The sequence below is a fragment of the Electrophorus electricus genome, chromosome 4, assembly GCF_041902795.1.
Source record: "Electrophorus electricus isolate QZ-2024a chromosome 4, ASM4190279v1, whole genome shotgun sequence".
NCBI classification, from domain to species: domain Eukaryota; kingdom Metazoa; phylum Chordata; class Actinopteri; order Gymnotiformes; family Gymnotidae; genus Electrophorus; species Electrophorus electricus.
Window position 1 is genome coordinate 13,634,307 of NC_137500.1, and position 18,194 is coordinate 13,652,500.

General features: G+C 49.5%; 1 protein-coding gene and 1 long non-coding RNA gene across 11 annotated transcripts in view; one reads left to right on the plus strand and one right to left on the minus strand.

Moving 5' to 3' along the window:
- anks1b (ankyrin repeat and sterile alpha motif domain containing 1B) overlaps positions 1 to 18,194 on the minus strand; it is a 110,292-nt gene that overhangs the window by 10,158 nt on the left and 81,940 nt on the right. For all 8 annotated transcript variants that reach the window (XM_035523475.2, XM_035523474.2, XM_035523477.2 and 5 more), the window contains 2 exons: positions 2,756 to 2,863; positions 427 to 615 (listed from right to left, as the gene is read on the minus strand). In XM_035523475.2, the coding sequence (XP_035379368.1) occupies positions 427 to 615; positions 2,756 to 2,863 (297 nt within the window). The remainder of the gene's footprint in view (positions 1 to 426; positions 616 to 2,755; positions 2,864 to 18,194) is intronic.
- LOC113591453 (uncharacterized) lies at positions 416 to 12,396 on the plus strand. 3 transcript variants are annotated; one of them, XR_003412191.3, is made up of 3 exons: positions 611 to 1,167; positions 1,710 to 6,418; positions 6,530 to 12,396. It is a non-coding gene; the product is annotated as an uncharacterized LOC113591453 (long non-coding RNA). The 3 variants fall into 3 exon arrangements; XR_003412192.3 differs by lacking the exons at positions 611 to 1,167; positions 6,530 to 12,396 and adding an exon at positions 416 to 555 and having other exon boundaries at positions 1,710 to 5,268; XR_014123202.1 differs by lacking the exon at positions 6,530 to 12,396 and having other exon boundaries at positions 1,715 to 5,268.

Here is an 18,194-nt window from a genome sequence, read left to right on the forward strand (position 1 = left end):
CACACACGCAGACACATGCACGAACCCACACCCACACCCACACACGCTTAAAAGCCACATGTCACTGAGGTTAGGTTTAATGAAGAACACAATTCCAGGTCTGTAAGTGCAGACCCCACCTTCTCCCCCAGACACGGAACAAAAAATAGGGCGAGAAGCACGGCAACTGGAGAGGATTCGGGGCGGAGGCGGCGCGCGAGATTCATCACGGGGAAACACAGCAACGTTTGGGAGTATAAATAGAGAGAAATGAGTTTTAGGCACAGTGTGTCCCAAACTTCGGCTCTGCACTTTGACACATTTGCACTCCTGTGACATGTCAGCTAAATGTTTCATCCTAGTCATGTCCTGGACACGCCGCTTACGTGTATAGGATGTGTAACGTGGACACGGAAAACCCAGTCACATCCTGAGCTGGGGACTCACCATGCTGACTTGGGCCATCTGCCGCTCCAGCTTGGAGCGCGGGACGTCCTCGAAGTAGCTGTCGTTGCGTCTGCGCCTGGCGTCGGCCTGCATGATGAGGTGCTGGACGTCGAGGGAGCTGGCGTTGGGGTAGGGTGCCTGGCTCAGGGACGGAGAGAGCTGGGGGGGGGTGTGGTTCCCAGTGGGATCCTGCAGGGGGCAGCGGTAACACAGGGCCAAGCTCGTTAATATCAGGCTACAGTTGCCGCCTTAGCAGGATGAACTGGTCAAAGGTCGTTCTGGGACGGTAGCGGAGCACCGTGGACCTCACTGCTGGGGTTTGGGTTCTAACGGCAGCAGTGCCACGTGCCGCAGCACAGGTCACGCGGCTCGGACCCCTGACAGGGGAGATGGCCTCTGGCAATGAGCCGTTAGCAGCTCGCCCAGGAACTGTACAAACGTTTGCCTAAACAAGTCCGAATCCAGACTGGGCAAGCTATTCTGGGCGTTGGAAAATCTCGTCACGTGCGCGTTTCGTTGGTCCTGGGATTACTTATGCAGGGAACAGCTACTGGGAAGCTGGGAGGTATGCGCGGTCCCAGGACCGGGGCTGGAGGACTTCCTGAAGATGGGGATGAGCACAAGGCTGCGCGGTAATGGGCAGTACAGTCGGACCCTCTCGGAAAGGAGAGGGAGCTCTGCAACTCCGTTTGTGATGGCTGAAGAAGGGGACTGGAAGACAGAATCCTTCTCACACTGCAGGTGTAATTAATGTGAACGCGAAGGAACAGTCTAGCACGTTTTTTCCTTTTTTCTTTTTTACAGTCTACTACGGAGCGGAGGATTAAATAGGAGTGGGGGCGTCCCTGAGGACAGAGAAAGAATGATACTGCAGAGAGAGAGAGAGAGAGAGAGAGAGAGAGAGAGAGAGAGAGAGAGAGGTGTCTAACCAATAGGTGCTCCCTCACTGGGTTTGGGGGGGGGGCATGGGGGGAGGGGCTTATGAACTCCTTCTCTTGCGGTGATGCCTGTAAACAAAATCATTAAAACATGTGCACCACTCCCACATTCTCACTTGAGTGGTTTGCTTTGACGCAATGGCAATCTGAGTTCTTTAGTGCAGTGTCTCCCCAAACAGTCCGGGGAGTCAACCCCCCACACCCACCCACCCACAGATATACACACACACACACACACACACACACACACACACACACACACACACACACACACACACACACACACACACACACACACACACACACACACACAGCTAACAGCCTTGCTCTATCTCCTTCTCCCAGAAAAGCTGTACCAGGTATTCGTGGTTCTTGATTGCTTGACTCGGTCGTGCTGGATGTTGGGACAACGCGTAAATCTGGAGAATCCGAAAGGGTCCCCGAGGAACACGGAAGACCGCTTCAGTGGAATGGGGCCGGAGACTGGGGAGAGCTGGAGCTCCTCCGCGTGAAGTAACCCTGCCTGCGCGTGCTCGGCGGCAAGCCGACTGAAGCGTTTCTTCACACGACAGGGAAATTTTCAGGGAAGAGAATTCTGACTATTTTCCTATCGCTCCTATTTCCTATTACTTCATGCCAACGTTATCGGTTAGTTCGGCTAACCTTGTGTTGTTTTGCCAGTTATTCTGAGACGGAGCTGAGGTGTTGTTCTGTGGCGACATTCGCTGGTTAGCGCAGGGCCGGAGGCTTACGGGTGGAGATGAGCGAGTGTGTATAATGCTCGCTGCTGCAAGTGCATTAGACCAGTGACAACATGCAAACCCTCTAAAACATGTGTCTCTCCCTCCAAAAATGTATATAAAATATATTAAAATTACATGCATAAAATTAATCAAAAATAAATAAAATTACCTTTACAGCCAATCCTTATGATGCAGGTCTGAACGGGTGTAGGTGTGTGTTGGACAAAAACGATAAACAGGGATTCTATTTCTACTATATTATTATATATTATTTCAGCATGTGGTAATGGCAATATGTTTCGCAATATATTAAATCACTTGCGGTGAACCCTTACTGCAATATAATTAAAAGCTGACCTGCATTAATTATGTTACACTAAATTATGTTGCATTAATAATTCAATTACATTGATTTTTGTTTATTTCATGAAAATTCCATGAAAGGACAAAATGCCCTCGTCAGGAATGCCCCATGCCGGTCAGAACACCCGAGTGACGTAAGGGCACCCGCGGGATGTCAAGACGCCCCCACGGGACACAGAGAAAACGAAACTGCAGCGTGTTGCAGCGCTCATGCGGTCTGTAAGCTCCTGCAATCTCAGGCCAGCAGAGGTCACTGTGGCAGTGAAGATAAACCATTGTACTGACCCTTAGAGAAATAGCTCGCGGGGGCTTCTGGGGTGGGTCCTCGTGTAGCCGGTCTCCGAGGGACGCCAGAATTCTTTTCCTGTGCCCAATCAAGCCGATCTTAAGGACCTGAGAGGGAAAGAGGCGGCGACAGACAGATCGTGAGAGCACAGAAGGTAAAGGGAGAGAAGAACGTGAGGAACGTGAGGAACGTGAGGAACGTGAGGAAGAGGAGGGGCGGAAGGAGACAGCAGACTTTACCGGCGCACGCCTGCGTGTCTACACGCCGACGCTGTTCTTACCTACTCTAAAAGCTGCACACGCCCTCACGTGAAGCTTCACCACATCAACAAATGGCACACACCCCACCACACACACGCAGACACACACACTGTAGGTTCTGGACACTGGGCTCCTTCCGCCCGATTAAAGGAATGTGTTGCGTTTTTAATGCATTCTGCACAGCGCTCAATCAGAGCTGACGGTTAGCAGAGGAGCACGCTGGAAATGATGCAAACATCACCGTCACACCCGCCAGAGGATCGCCATGAGAAACAATACCAAAACAAACAAACAGAAAGCAAGCCCACAGACAGAAACATGGTTTCATCAGCATTCATCTGGCATGTCTGCATCCTAACTGGCCATAATTTTGTGATCAAAGCGCCCATTGGTTCTGTCCCTCCTACGTGTTCTGTCTCTCTACTTTGTGTTTGGAAACCAGGTCTCTATCTAATCATAAACTTCCAAAGAACTACCCCAGTTTAAAATCCCAGTCAGAGCGTCGGCACAAACAGCCCCTGTTCAGCTCGTCCCCGGTCTGAGCCCCTTCTGTGGCCCCGCCTACGGGGAGTCTGGGATCTAGTCTCGCAGTTCTAACACCATGAACCAAACTGGGGTACACGCGGGTACTGTATATGGGCGCAGGTTGTTCTGTCCCATTTTGGCTTGGAGGTTTGCGTGTGCTGCGAGGTGTGAAGTGTGAGGTCTGTAGTGTGAGGTGTGAAGTGTGAGGTCTGTAGTGTGAGGTGTGAAGTGTGAGGTCTCTCAGCAGCCAAACCTCAACACCACCTGCCTTCTCTACTTGCAGTGCCACAGCAGGCTGTACATGCAAACCTGTCTGTGCAAGCATGCGCGCATGTTGGGGTTAAAATTGTGAATCAACATGGAGAGAGAGAGAGAGAGAGAGAGAGAGAGAGAGAGAGAGAGAGAGAGAGAGAGAGAGAGAGATCAAATGAACAGGCATAACACCCTACAGCAATAACATACAATATACAGTATAGTATACGGCAATCATGACGTAATGTGCAGCCCAGGGAACTAAGAGATGGTCACATGGCACATGGTGCTACTTCTCAGCTATGCCACTCACAAGAACCCCATCCCATATTCTGCATGAATGCGTTGACCCTAGCTGTACTTTACAATGGGTTTGCAGAGGATGCGTCAGCACATTTATCTGTTGAAAATATACGAGAGTTTGCCACAGAAATCCGGCCAAGCTCTGAAAGTAGCACTCGGAGCATGTGATGCTCCAGTGGCCCCGCATTCTGATTGGTGCTTCAAAACGCACCGCGCGGTTGCGTGGAAACGGAGCAGTGGCACGAGAGCAGAGAAGCTGAGGATGTGAATGAATGAGCGAACAGAAAGAACATGGCCAGAAAAAAAAGTGTTACCAATCCCAGATAACTTTAACATATTCCAGAGCCTTCTAAATATAACTGGGCCTTAGCGGGACTAATATCTTATCACCAAGAGTTCAGAAGCACAGCAGCCTGAGCTTAAACACTGCAGCTTCACATAGCTAGCTAGCTCATTTCCCAGCATCCGATTCATTTTGCATGTTCATTTGTATTCAGGTTTTCCGCTACTGGACCGAGCTGACACATGGAACTACAGACAAATGTTGTTCAGGTAAAAAGAAAAAGAAAAACAGCAATCAGGAAAAGCCATTTGAGCATGTTTTATTTTTCGAAAATGAGAACATGCGGTACTGATCACTGAAAAGGGAGAAATATATAATGAGTATATATAATAAGAATCTAGAATATATAATAACTAATCTCAGATGCCTCAGGTACTTTTAATTTTCAAAACGATTTATTTATGCTAGTAATTTGTGTGATAAATATTTTTTTGCTGGCCACCCATAGCCCTGATACACTTGGACATAAACCCCTTTGTTGAACCCTTTCGCTTTATTACTAGTGCTGAATTTTGTTAACTGACCGCGCGCTCCCACAAACTTGATTTGGGAGAGAACTGAACGGGATGCAACACTTGCTACACATCCTTTTCCCTTGCAAACAGTTTTCAAAGCAGAGTTAAGCCCATGACTAGGACGGGATGCGGTCCCAAGTTCCCAGTCAAAGCTGAGGGTAAGTGAGGCGCAAGGGCAGACAGATATGAACTCAAGACGTGAACAGCAGTATCACACTGGCCACTGGATTGATAAAGAGCTCTGGGTGCCCCAAACCCGAAATGTGATTAGCTGTGCAAGATCGACAATAAACAGATTTCAAGAAACACTAGAATCCAAGTGGTTTGTTTGTGTGTAAATCCAGATTGATTTCTGGGAGAGGAGGGAACGGTGCTTCACCTCAGGAGACTGTCAGAAAAGTCACGATCTGAATTCGAGCGACAGATTAGAACCCATAATAGTAGATCTGAATTAGAGAGACAGATTAGAACTAAATCTCAGTAGAGTGTTTATCCACTTAAGTTCCCCCGAGGTCTAAGTGCTTACTCCCAACAACACAGCGGCGCTTCAGACTCGCCCATCACACACAACTTTGGTTACTTGATGTGGCCTTTTTGTAACCAGGCCTGGAACTACTGATATGCTGAGCTGCCCTCATGGTCAGACAGAGGTCACTTCCTCTTCCTCAGTCGCTACTGCAGACAGGGAGAATCGGGTCTGCTTTCAGGATCGCGGGAGCTGTGGGGTTTTAGTTTTAGTTGATACTCTAAAGTAAAGAGTAAAGAGGACAGGCGATGATTAGGGAATCTGCTTTGATGGATAGTGAGAGTGATAAACACACACACATTAGAGCATCAGTAACATGTGGACAGTTACACGCTCTCACAGATACAAAAAAAAAAACCCACGTGTATATGAGAGGAAGACCCAGGAATGGGACATGCATAATCTCAAGCAGACCACAGCAGTGGAGCACAGAGTAAACCTTCGTGTATTTGTTCGAATGTTTAAGGCCAGGCTATTTTATTAGCTACTTCCCATCTTAGGTAAAGGTGTAGCTCTGGGGGGTCCATGGGCGCTGAGAGTTGTGGTAAACCGGGATGTTATGATGCTCTCACTTCACCTCTCTTCTGTCACTCAAGTTTGTTGACTAAGAGCGGCGGAGTGCTGACGTCCCAGGGTGCCTCATGCCTGTGTTTCCTTCTGGCTCTTCCCTATTAGCTGTGCTGCCGTAGCTGATCTGCCGGAGTCCATCTTTGCAGTTCTCTAATTGAAACACCCTCATACCTGGACATGCCTAATAATCTATTCGCCCTTTCTGCCGAGGTACACGTAGCCCTGATGTCACGTGGTTACCGAGCCTGAAACCCCTCTCAGCTGCCATGGCACCTCCCCCGCCCCCTGATGCTCCCAGCTGTGGCCCACCACACCTCCACCCCAGACAACTACTTCTCCGTTACCTTTGATGGACGTTCTTGTACGGGGTGGGTTTCTAGAAAACTGGACTAGATATTGATTGTTTATTTTAGTATTATTTCCCTCTCTTTCACTACTTATTTTGCTAATTATTACTATTGTGATCATGTCTGCCACAGGAGGATGGGCCCCCCATTTGAGTCTCGGTTCCTCTCAAGGTTTCTTCCTCGTGCTCCAGGGAGCTTTTCCTCGCCACTGTCATCCTTGGCTCGCTCGCTGGGGGCTCGGACTCGGACACGTGTGAAGTTGATTTTGTGACGCGCAGTATAAATATGTTTGAATTTTGACAGCAGCACGGGTCAGGGACGTTAGGCTGAGAGGCCTGGCTGGTCGAATACATACCGGTGGGAGCGATGAAAAGGGGCCGCGCTCATGCTCACTGCACGGGTGGACCTTTCGACCTTTGACCTCTGTCGCGTGCTCTATTGCGCCAACAACATCCAACCCTGGCACAGACTCAACGCCCACCAACTCCCCATCCTCCACTGACATCTGCAGCTTATTTGACAAGGGAAAGGACCATGGGCACTCCAGATGACAAATGACCTGGGATTGGTCGATTGAACCAAGGAGATGGGGTCGAAGGTCTTGGAGCTGGTTCTGGTTGGTGACATTGCGGTGGCAGTGGGGTGACGCCTGAAGCGACGGTCCGCTTTGAATGAACTGTGCGGTGTTAAATCACAGCTCTCATCACGGCAGACATGGAATACTGCTGAAATAACGCACCAGCTAATTCACATGGAGAGTGTGATGAAGTCTTGGGGTGTGTGTGTGTGTGTGTGTGTGTGTGTTCCTCCTTTGGGCTGTCCTCCCCTCCTTGGTTCTCCATCTCGGTTAACAGTTAGTGTTGGAACATGGCTGCAAGCACCATCGTGACTAACCACATTCATCTCCAAATCCATTTATAACCATCTCCTCCTGACCAGGGGACAACTGGAGAGGAACCGGAGTCAGGCAGTTACCTAGCAACTGTACAGGCAGCTCTGGTGCTATCTGAGGCAAAGTGAGGTACATACTGTGCCACAGAGGACCAGTGACACGAGGTTTGGCTGCTGGCGGATGACGGAAAGGTGACGGACCAGTGAAGAGAGGTGTTTTGTTTAGTTACGGCCAATAGAAGCAAGCAGAAGCAGAGGAAAGAATTATGTGCTGCGGTTCGTGGGATAGATCAGAGAGTTAGGAAAGCAAGTCGTGCAGAAAAGCAGGAGACTTGAGCAATCTGCTTGGCATTGTCGCTTACACACACACGCGCGAAAGCACGCTAACATCCATGAAGGCACTCGTCCCCACACCTTCCCACCAACTCATGCACACATGCTAAAGTGGGAATATTACTGGGGTAGGCGACACACAGATCTGTCACTTCGCTGTAGCAGAGGACTCTGCTGCACACACAGATATGTGGTCTCTTACAGTTTCTCCTTGAGATGTTCAGATGGCCATCACACACTTCCCATTTTACACATCAATGTCCAAACTGATGTCCAAAAATATATATATACACACAATCGTAAACCATGATATTCTTACATTCTTAAAACTTCTTACCAGGCTATCCGCTCACATATTGTTTGAGCATTTTCAAAAAGACAAATGAATTGAGTTAAGTGAAAATAACATTGCAGCTTTTATAAGGGGAAACAATAAGAACTCGTAATCTGAAACCAGATATTAGATTTATTCCGAAGTTAAATAAACTTGGTTCTGGGAATCAGGTCGAATCCCTCGGTAGGGCTTGTTCAGCACTGCTCTCCACGTGTTGCCAGCATCTGCGTTTTCGCCCCTGTGGCCCAAGGGCGCACGGATGAGCTGGGCCCGTCGTGGATATACGAACGCGGCTATGGTTAGAACCGAAATGTGTGCTAATGGCTGTTGCTTTGTTTAGGACGTTGAAGCGCTGAGGCCCGGAATGTAGGAAGACGAATGGAACCTCAGCGCTCCCCTAGCTGATTATGAGTCAGTAGGTTGGCTTATGAAATCCATTAAATCTGGAAGCAACATTTGCATTAATCATTCCTGTTCGACCTGCCGGGACATGCGAGAAGGATTTTTTTCTTCTGGAAAATCTCCGTGCGGAAGCTCGGGCCGGCCACGGCGAAACATTCCTCAGACAGGCAAGGATGCTGACTGTTGTTTAAGCTACAGGAGAATCTTCAAGACCGCCCCAAAGTGTGTTCCTTCGATAACGGCCAGTGTGAACAGATTTCCACAGTAAATGGATAGAGTGAAGGAAACAGGGTTCAGTCTAATGGGTTGTTTACACCACACACGCATGATTGACTCCCAGATTTATTCCTTGTACCTAAGACTCAGACACATTTACCACTGCATTGGTTGCGCCTCCTGCAGATTGAGGAACATCTGGTGTTTGATGGAGCGAGAGTGGCGCCGTGTGCCTGAGATACCAGGGGCTTGGTTGGCACTGCGCGCCTCCAGCATATGCGATCCAGCCTTTATAGGTACAAAAGAATTCTGGGAAAGTTTGGTGAAATCATGAAACCTGCACTCCTCAAAACGCACCTAGGAACGGACTACACGCCAGGACTGCAGTCTATTCAGCTGCGGTCTACCAGCGCCCACCGATGCTCGATTCAGTACTGGCAAGGAAGGATTTTTCAATGAAATCACCGTGCAGTCAGTGTACGATCAGCCAATCTACTTATTACAGGGCATGTCGATAATAATGCAATCACCCAGAATCCCAGAGAGCTGCTCTGTACACAGCTGAGCACATATATTGCCTACTGTCAGCATTAAAACAAATTCCAGTCTTCCTCAGGACCAAGGGGTCAGCTCACTGGCACACGTCCCCACTGTGGGATGTGTTTCACACGGTTACAGATCGTCATGGATCATCAGTATCGCTGGACTGGGGCTATTAGTGCACGGCATAAAGACAAAACAGCGAAATTAAACAAACTCGGGCCAGATAAAGCAACTAAAGGTGTGAAATCAACTTTCCTAAGGCGCTTTGCGTCCACTGGGAAACATTCGGCTGCGTACGGGTATACCAAAGTGAAAGTGCTGTCCGCACACAGCAGATGAGTTTGTAAGCTCACTGCAGAGGGCTGATGTAAGACGAGCGCGAGCAGCATGGCGATGAGCGCCATGGCGACGAGCGGCATGGCGATGAGCTTGCTCCCGGAGCGCTACGCGCGCCCGAGGGCCGCGCTCATCGGCGGAGCAGCAGGAGGGCGTTGCGCCGTATGCTCGGGGGCGAGGCTGGCGTGCGCACGACGGCGTCTGATGGCCAAGGCTGGGGGCTCGACATGGCGGCCTGTGCCTCCTGTGTGGTGCCAGAGCTCTGAGATTATGGCAGTGACCTCAAAACAGGGGGCATGTGGACGAACACTCACACACACACACGGAAACGAGCACTGTGAGATGAGAGAGAGACAGAGAGAGAGACACACACACAGAGACGGTTGGGTACAGGCGAGATTAGATCTGGGAGAATATAAAGCCAAGTACTGTAGCAATCAGAGAACAAAAGGCTTCACGGTGCAGTGATCTGAAATGCTCGCTGTTTGCACACTCTACTTCACCCTCTCCCTCTCTCGATGTGTCTGTCACCACACAGCTTCATCTGCCCGTATCTGTGTGTGTGTGAGCGCGTGTGTGAGCACACGAGAGAGAGAGAAACGAGACTCACCTAGATCTCTTGCAGTTTCACTTGTGCTTGAAGTGATAGAGTAAGATCCTGGATTCTCCGAGATTCTTCCCTACATTTCCGAGCAACTCTTTAAACAGAGGAGCTTCTGACTGCCTCTCATTCCCTGTTCCTCTGCTTCTCCTCCTTCTCCCTCTGTCTCTCTTCCTTTTGCTCTGAAAAGTGTCTGCAATGTATCTACTGCATACACACAGACAAAGAGTGGAGACCCACCAGCAGCGCCACAGGCCAAATACAATTTTTTGCTGCTTCCCCACTAAAAACAGGCCATTTCCTCTCTCTCTCTCTCTCTCTCTCTCTCTCTCTCTCTCTCTCTCTCTCTCTCTCTCTCTCTCTCTCTCTCCCTCCCTCCCTCCCTCTCTCTCTCTCTTTCTCTCTCTCTCTGTCTCTCTTTCTCTCTCTCTCTCTCTCTCTCTCTGCAGAGGATCTGTTCTTCAGCGTCTACCTCTTCCTCCAGCTAAGGCAGTCTCTGTCTCGACACGTCTCTCTCCCTCGCTCTCGTTTTCTCTCCCTCTTTTTCTATCCCATTCGTTCGCTCTCTCACTCTCGGTCCGGCACTCCTTGTCCTCCCTCTACACGGTTACTATGGATACTCTGCTCCCATCCAGAGAGGAGCTCGTCCGCAACGCGCAGAGGCTTCTGCAGGCGACTGTCTCTGCAGCCATGCAGCAGTCAAGTTACGGACCCGCGCCGTGAATCTCCCTCCCTCTCTCTTTCTCTCTCTCTCTCTCTCTCTCTCTCTGTGACTCTGTCAGAGCTTTGTCTTTTAACCCTTCGGGCTACGGCGGTCGGTTCAGTCGTAGCCCGTTGCAGTGAGGGATCAAAGCTGCGCGACAGACCTCACACGCAGGAGAGAGGGCAGCTCCCACTCAATGTACGTAACTCAGCGGAGCGTTGCCTCCTAGACGTGATCGGCGCAGGGGCGGCCGCGCGGCGTGCGCCAGAGTAAGGCGGTGGACCGGCTCTCCCGCGCACTACGCTCTCTTTCTACGCTATAATGTGTCTCCCCCACCGGGTGTCAAGCTCATGACATTTCTAAAGGTTTTTATTACCAAGGGCTACAAGCGTGTAGACGAGCACGGAAGCGCGAGGAACGTGAACCAGCGTGATTGTGCACCAACCGAATGCTTTGCAGGCTTGTGTGCGTGCATGCGTGCATTTGTCTTAATGCTTTTATATCTTTGTGTGTGAGAGAGGGCACTTCTATTTGTCAGCGTGAGGAGAATTTTTGCAGCAGCTTACATAAAACTCCCAGTGCACCCCATCACCATCCAGTTCCCTATTCCCTATCTTTGCTTCGGATGCGGGTCTCCGCGCGGGGCCGTGCGGTGGGGGTGGGGATCACCTCGCAGCCCGCTGGCTGCCACTGAGTCAGGGAGCGAGCTCATCTCCCCCTGCTGGTAATACCAGGCTCCACTAGGACGTGCCAAACGCAGTGCTCGGGGGGCACTGGTGTAACACATGAGCCCCTAAGCTCATCCTCCCACACGTGGAGTACCGCACACGGACACACATGGACGTGCAAGATCCAGGCTTAACATACACAGCACCGTTGTTAGCGTGGAAGCATCCTGCACCAGCACATACATTTCAGCGGAATTATTTTCGTACTCGATGAGGTACTAAAGAAAGTCACTTATCATATGACGAATGTGTGTGTGTGTGTGTGTGTGTGTGTTTGATAAGCCTGCTGTGTTAACGAAGGCAGGAGCCATCTGCTGGGGTGGGGGGAAACAATCTACAATCTGTGCTTTTGGAGAAGTGAGAGGTAATGAACACGGGAACACAAAGGACATGAGAAGTCAGTATAGCTCACGCACACATACACACGCATGCATGCACGTCACACACACACACGTCGGGTTTGAATCACCCATACTTTAGGCAAGTGGTCTCTATGGTAACTACTGCTAGCAGTCATGGCAACAGGGTAACTGTTATCAGGAAGAAAAAAACAAACAGCTAAACTATCATTACCGCCTTGATGACTTTGGGCCGCCTACCATTAGAACCCCGGTGATGGCATCACATCCCTTCCGGATGTATTTCTGCTCCGTAAAGAAGCACACTGACTTGCCTTGTCCCGCAAGTACCACGCGCATAAAAAATAACACTGAGTTAGGAATGACATTTATTTAGGAATGGCGTTTATTATCAAGCTAAAGTTAAAAGAGACCTGGATAATGTTGTTGGCCAGAGGAGGATGGCCCCCTTTTGAGTCTCGGTTCCTCTCAAGGTTTCTTCTTTGTGCTCTAGGGAGCACGTCACCATCGCCCTTGGCTTGCTCACTGGGGGCTTGGACTCGGACATTTGCGAAGCTGCTTTGCGACGTCTGTCTTAAAAAGCGCGATATAAATAAATTTGACTTGCTTCAATTAATTTAGTATGTCTTGATTGGGAGAAGGAGCGTGTTTTGCTAAAATCTCGCCGTGACACGGTCGCAAGCCTCATCCGTGGCACGAGAGGAACAGCAGCAAGGTGTGAGCGGAGAGCGGCGGGCACGCGGCCGTGACGCCTGGCCTGTGGGACGTGCTCCGACGCGTGGAGGGCTAGCCACGTGCGCCTCGCCCTACAGCTGACCACAACCACATATGCAGGTTCAGACAACGGCCCCTGGTGCTCTGTCGCCCAAGGTCCGTCTCCCCGCTCGTCCGGCGGAGGACGGCCAATCTCGCACCGCACACAGCGCGTTATCGACTTTTTCGTAATCCGCTTGTTTGGGTGCCGCTCCACCCGACGCCCGTAGGGGGGTTGCGTCGGATGCGTATGCCGTGCAGGAAACTTGCATGTAGGATGACTAAGAGAGAATGGGCGGAACGGAGGCTACCCGTGTTTTAATTCCGGCCTGAACTATTTTAACAGAGTGTAATTTAACAGGCTTGTGCCGAATCCTAGCCAAGTCCTTAGCAGAACACAGAAAACACAGACGACTGTACACAAAAACACACAGCCCTGTACAAAAGCACCCAACCCTACACAACCCCATACAACCCTGTACAAAAACACAAAACCCTATGCAACCACATACAACCCCGTTTAAAAACACACAACCCTATACAACTCTATACAAAACCACACAACCCTATACAACCCTGCACAAAAACACAACCCCTTACAACCCTGTATAAAAACACACAACTCTATACAACCACATTCAACCCTGTATAAAAACACACAACCCCTTACAACCCTGTACAAAAACACACAATCCTATAGAACATACAACCCTGTACAAAAACACACAACCCTATACAACCACATTCAACCCTGTATAAAAACACACAACCCCTTACAACCCTGTACAAAAACACACAATCCTATAGAACAACATACAACCCTGTACAAAAACACACAACCCTACACAACCCATGCGCAAAAAACTCACAACCCTGTACAAAAACACACAACCCTATACAAAAACACAAAACTCTATACAACCACATTCAACCCTGTATAAAAACACACAACCCCTTACAACCCTGTACAAAAATACACTATCCTATACAACAACATACAACCCTGTACAAAAACAGATAACCCCATAAAACCCCTTACAACCCTGTACTAAATCACACAATCCTATACAACCCTGTACAACTCTGTACAACTCTATAAAACCCTAATTCACACACATGGCAACGCTTCATATAACTTTCTGCAAATGTATGTTAGCAAGCCTATTGTCCGATAGCCGAAATGCAGTAGACACCTTAAAATACAACTCATACTTTAACGAGGTTACTTGAATGTTTACTTGAATGTTCTGTTCATGCTCCGACAGTAAGGTTGCACCAGGAGCAAACGGCACTCTGTTGCTGGGCCCAGGCGAGCGTGCGGTCCGCTAACCCCCGCCACGCGCGCAGCGCGACCGCGTCTTTCCCGTTCGCGCAGGACGGGGGCGCGCACGCGCCCGCTCAGCTTGAGTCGGGTGACACGCGGGCGCTCGCGGCGGGACCGCTGCGCGATCTCCTGACTGGCGTCTACGGGCTGCAGACCCTCGGTAGCATGGCTCGGTTTTCAGTACGTCGGCGCAATGAAGGCGTGTTCTGTGATAAAAGTGAAGCACCATTCCGCTCAGTTTCATCAGTCGCGCGATCATTATTTCCAGAGGAGGGTTTATGGGGAATAGGTGTGTGTAGGCATGTCCGGGCGAGTGCGTGCATGTGAACTGCTATGACAAGCCCTGCAATGAATACTACCAGTGTAGTGGATTCTCTCACTCTCTTCTGTCACTAAATCTCTCTCTCTCTCTCTCTCTCTCTCTCTCTCTCTCTCTCTCTCTCTCTCTCTCTCTCTCTCTCTCTCTCTCTCTCTCTCTCCCCACACACACACACACACACACAGCCCCCCTTCACACACATATGCACATCCACCCACACGCACATACAGACACACATATACATACAACCCTCCCTCGCACACACACACGTTCTTACATGCATGTGTGGAATGGCAGTAATCCTTTGCTGACAAACCAGGCTACCACACCTGCCCTTTGGTTACTATCCAGTTGCTTCTCTCAACAGTAAAACATTTCCTTGGAATTTTTCGAGTGAAACACACTCTTTCCTCAGGCAAAAAATGCGATCTTTAAAAGCCCTGCGCACCTGAAGCCGTAAAACCAAAGTGCGCCTCTTAAATATTTTACTCTTTCTAGTTTCATCATGTAGAATCACAGTTAAAAGAAGTTACCATTTTTCTTTGCTGAGCATTATATGATAAAAGACCGCAAGAGGTTGAATTGAGATGTGCTAGTGCCATCTAGTGGACAGATGCTGTTAGAGACATTCCTGCCACACCAGGAGTGTAGAGACGTCCGCTTGCAGGAGTCATCGCTCACTGCATCTGCTCTCCTCACTCAGGAGAAACTGACCCAGCACACCAGACCTAGAAGGGTCACACCTTTTTATTTGTTTGTCTGTGTTTTTTAAAATTATTATTTTAATTTCACTAGGGCCATAAATATAACACTCACAGAGCAGTCTACCTGCGTGCCCACATCAGCGTGAAGGTGTGCACCGGAGCCGATCCCCTCGTTACTGCATCGTTCCTGCGGGTGGCCTCGGCGTGGCCGCGCTGTGACAGTGGTTGGATGAGAACCTTCACGTTTTAGGTTAAGAACGTGAACGGCCCCTGGTGCTCTGTCGCCCAAGGTCCGTCTCCCTGCTCATCCGGCGGAGGACGGCCAATCTCGCACCGCACGCAGCGCGTTATCGACTTCTTCGTAATCCACTTGTTTGGGTGCCGCTCCACCCGACGTCCGTAGGGGGGTTGCGGCGGATGCGTATGCCGCGCTGTGGCCGCACTGTGACAGTGGTTGGACGAGACCCTTCACGTTCTAGGTTAAGTGTGGAGGGTGGTGCCATTTTAATAGGCCCTACATGCACAGCTCTATTTAAGCAAACGCCTCACTGTGGAGCAGCTTTAATTAACACACTGGAGAGCACCACGGGCTTCAGATAGACGTCTCTCTTCTTCTTTTTTTTTTTACAGTAAATGGGATTACTTTAAAGGTTGTGTGTTCCCTCTTTTTTCCTGCTATTCTACCTCTGTGCTCCTCTTCTTTCCATCTTTTTCTCCTCCCTCTCTCGCTTTCCTTTCACTCTCAAATGCAAAATCACGGAACATTAAACTCCTGTTTTAACTCTTTAACATTCCCTTGGCAGCTGTCCCTCCCCCTCCCTGTGTGTGTGTGTGTGTGAGAGTGAGTGAGTGTGTGTGTGTGTGTGTGTGTGTGTGTGTGAGTGAGTGTGTGTGTGAGTGAGTGAGTGTGTGTGTGTGTGTGTGTGACTGAGTGAGTGTGTGAGTGTGTGTGTGAGTGAGTGTGTGTGTGTGTGTGTGTGTGTGTGCGTGATTGAGGATTGAGTGAGTGTGTGTGTGTGAGTGAGTGAGTGAGTGTGTGTGTGTGTGTGATTGAGGATTGAGTGAGTGAGTGTGTGTGTGAGTGAGTGAGTGTGTGTGTGTGTGTTAGTGATTGAGGATTCAGTGAGTGAGTGTGTGTGTGAGTGAGTGAGTACTGGTCTCTTATGTAAGATTAGCTCAGAGGATTATTATTGGAAGTTCAGAATGTCCCTCCAGTAACCCCCACTACCCTTCACACACACACACACACACACACACACACACACACACACACACACACACACACACACACACACACACACACAGCTGCAAAGGCTGAAGGATCAAACGGAAGGTCACCTGTTTGTTAATCCAGCAGCTCTATGGAAAACTGCTGCTTGCATGCGAATCAGGATCATTCTTCACACTAGAGCAATCCCAGCCCAATGAAACTATTCACATGCACCTCGCTGCTCATTACACGCAAACACACACAGCTCATCACATCATGTTGTGTGTGTAATAGTGCTTCTGATCCCTGTACCTGCAGATGGGTCATTAGTGCAGTGCCGTTTTTAAGCAGTCAGCACAAATAAAGCTGTGTGACGCTGAGCAAAAACGTGTGTATTAATTAACTACTGAGCCTTAAGGGAGGTTACATAAATTATTGCATTCAAGCATCCTCTTCCTTGCACGCAAACACACACACACACACACACACACACACACACACACACACACACACACACACACACACACACACACACACACACACACACACACACACACACACACACAAGGAGAGATATTTTCCTCAAAATCATATGAGCAAATGCACAAAGACATCATCGTGTGTAGCACTGGGGTGCCCAGTGGAGCTATATTAAGGCCCATTCCTGTTCAGCGTATACACCCCTGACTTTAGGCACAACAAAAAGTCACGCCATCCACGGAATGTCTCAGTATATCAAAAGTGGCCAGGAGGATGAGTACGGGAAGTTACGGGGTGTGAAGCGGACAGGCGGAGTTTAGGAAGTCCGCACCGTTCGTGGTCACCGTCGGTGAACTGAGCACAGAGGTGGCTGGGGCCTCCAGTTACTTGGGCGTGCACTTGGGTGACAAACTGTCCTGGTGCACAAACACCCACCCAGGTATGGCCTGTCGTCCATACCTTCTGAGGACGCGTTCTGCTGTTGCATGCTGGGCCGACAGCGTCGGCAACAGAGCGTTGAACGGACCTGAGCAAACCACTCCGCGCAGACACCTCCGTTGCGGGAGTCAGGCCGGACTCTCTGGCTCCCGGGAAACTGCCCGGCATCTTGGACGAGAGCTCACAGCCCCTGCACACGGCGCTGGAAGGTCAGAACGGATGCAGCCGTGCGGGGCAGGAGAGCACCATGTGCTCCTTACCTACCCTACAGGGGATCCCCGTGCCACAGGGACAGTATCGACCTCCTGCTGTCTGAAATGTGCTGAAATCACACCAGTCACACTACACACCCTACGTACTGCAGTCCATTACCTGCTACTCTTATGACACCTGCACTTTTATTATTCACTTATATCACATTTATTCTTATTTCTATTTATATTTAGACTGCAAGTACTGCGGCTCCATGTAGTATTCACTGTGAATTAAATTACCACAGTTATGCAAATACAATGTCAATCATCATATATGTATACACAGATATGTAAATAAATAAATTGCTCTACTTTTGTACTCTTATACATTACACTTTTTTACTTAATATGTGTGTGTTAGTGTGCATTTATGTGTTTTGTTGCTGCGATGCCACAATTTCATTTGAGCTCAAGAAAGTTCTTTTCAATCTATCTATCTTTATTTTTGACTCATTGTTGCCCTCTAGTGGGAGTGGCTGTAACAGCGCCCCACTGCAGCAGTCGATGAACTACTTTAAACAGTGCGTGGGTGTTTCCAGAAGTGAAATCACAACCCACATCATTAGATAACTAACTAACTCTAACTCACTCTCACTCACTTGCTCTCTCTCTCTCTCTCTCTCTCTCTCTCTCTCTCTCTCTCTCTCTCTCTCTCTCTCACTCACTTGCTCTCTCTCTCTCTCTCTCTCTCTCTCTCTCTCACTCACTTGCTCTCTCTCTCTCTCACTCACTTGCTCTCTCTCTCGCTCGCTCTCGCTCTCTCTCTCTCTCTCTCTCTCTCTCTCTCGCTCTCTCTCTCGGCTGGCAGGACCAGTAATGTGTAGGACGCCGGAGCACATCTGAGGCCGTGCTGCCATTGATGTGTGCGG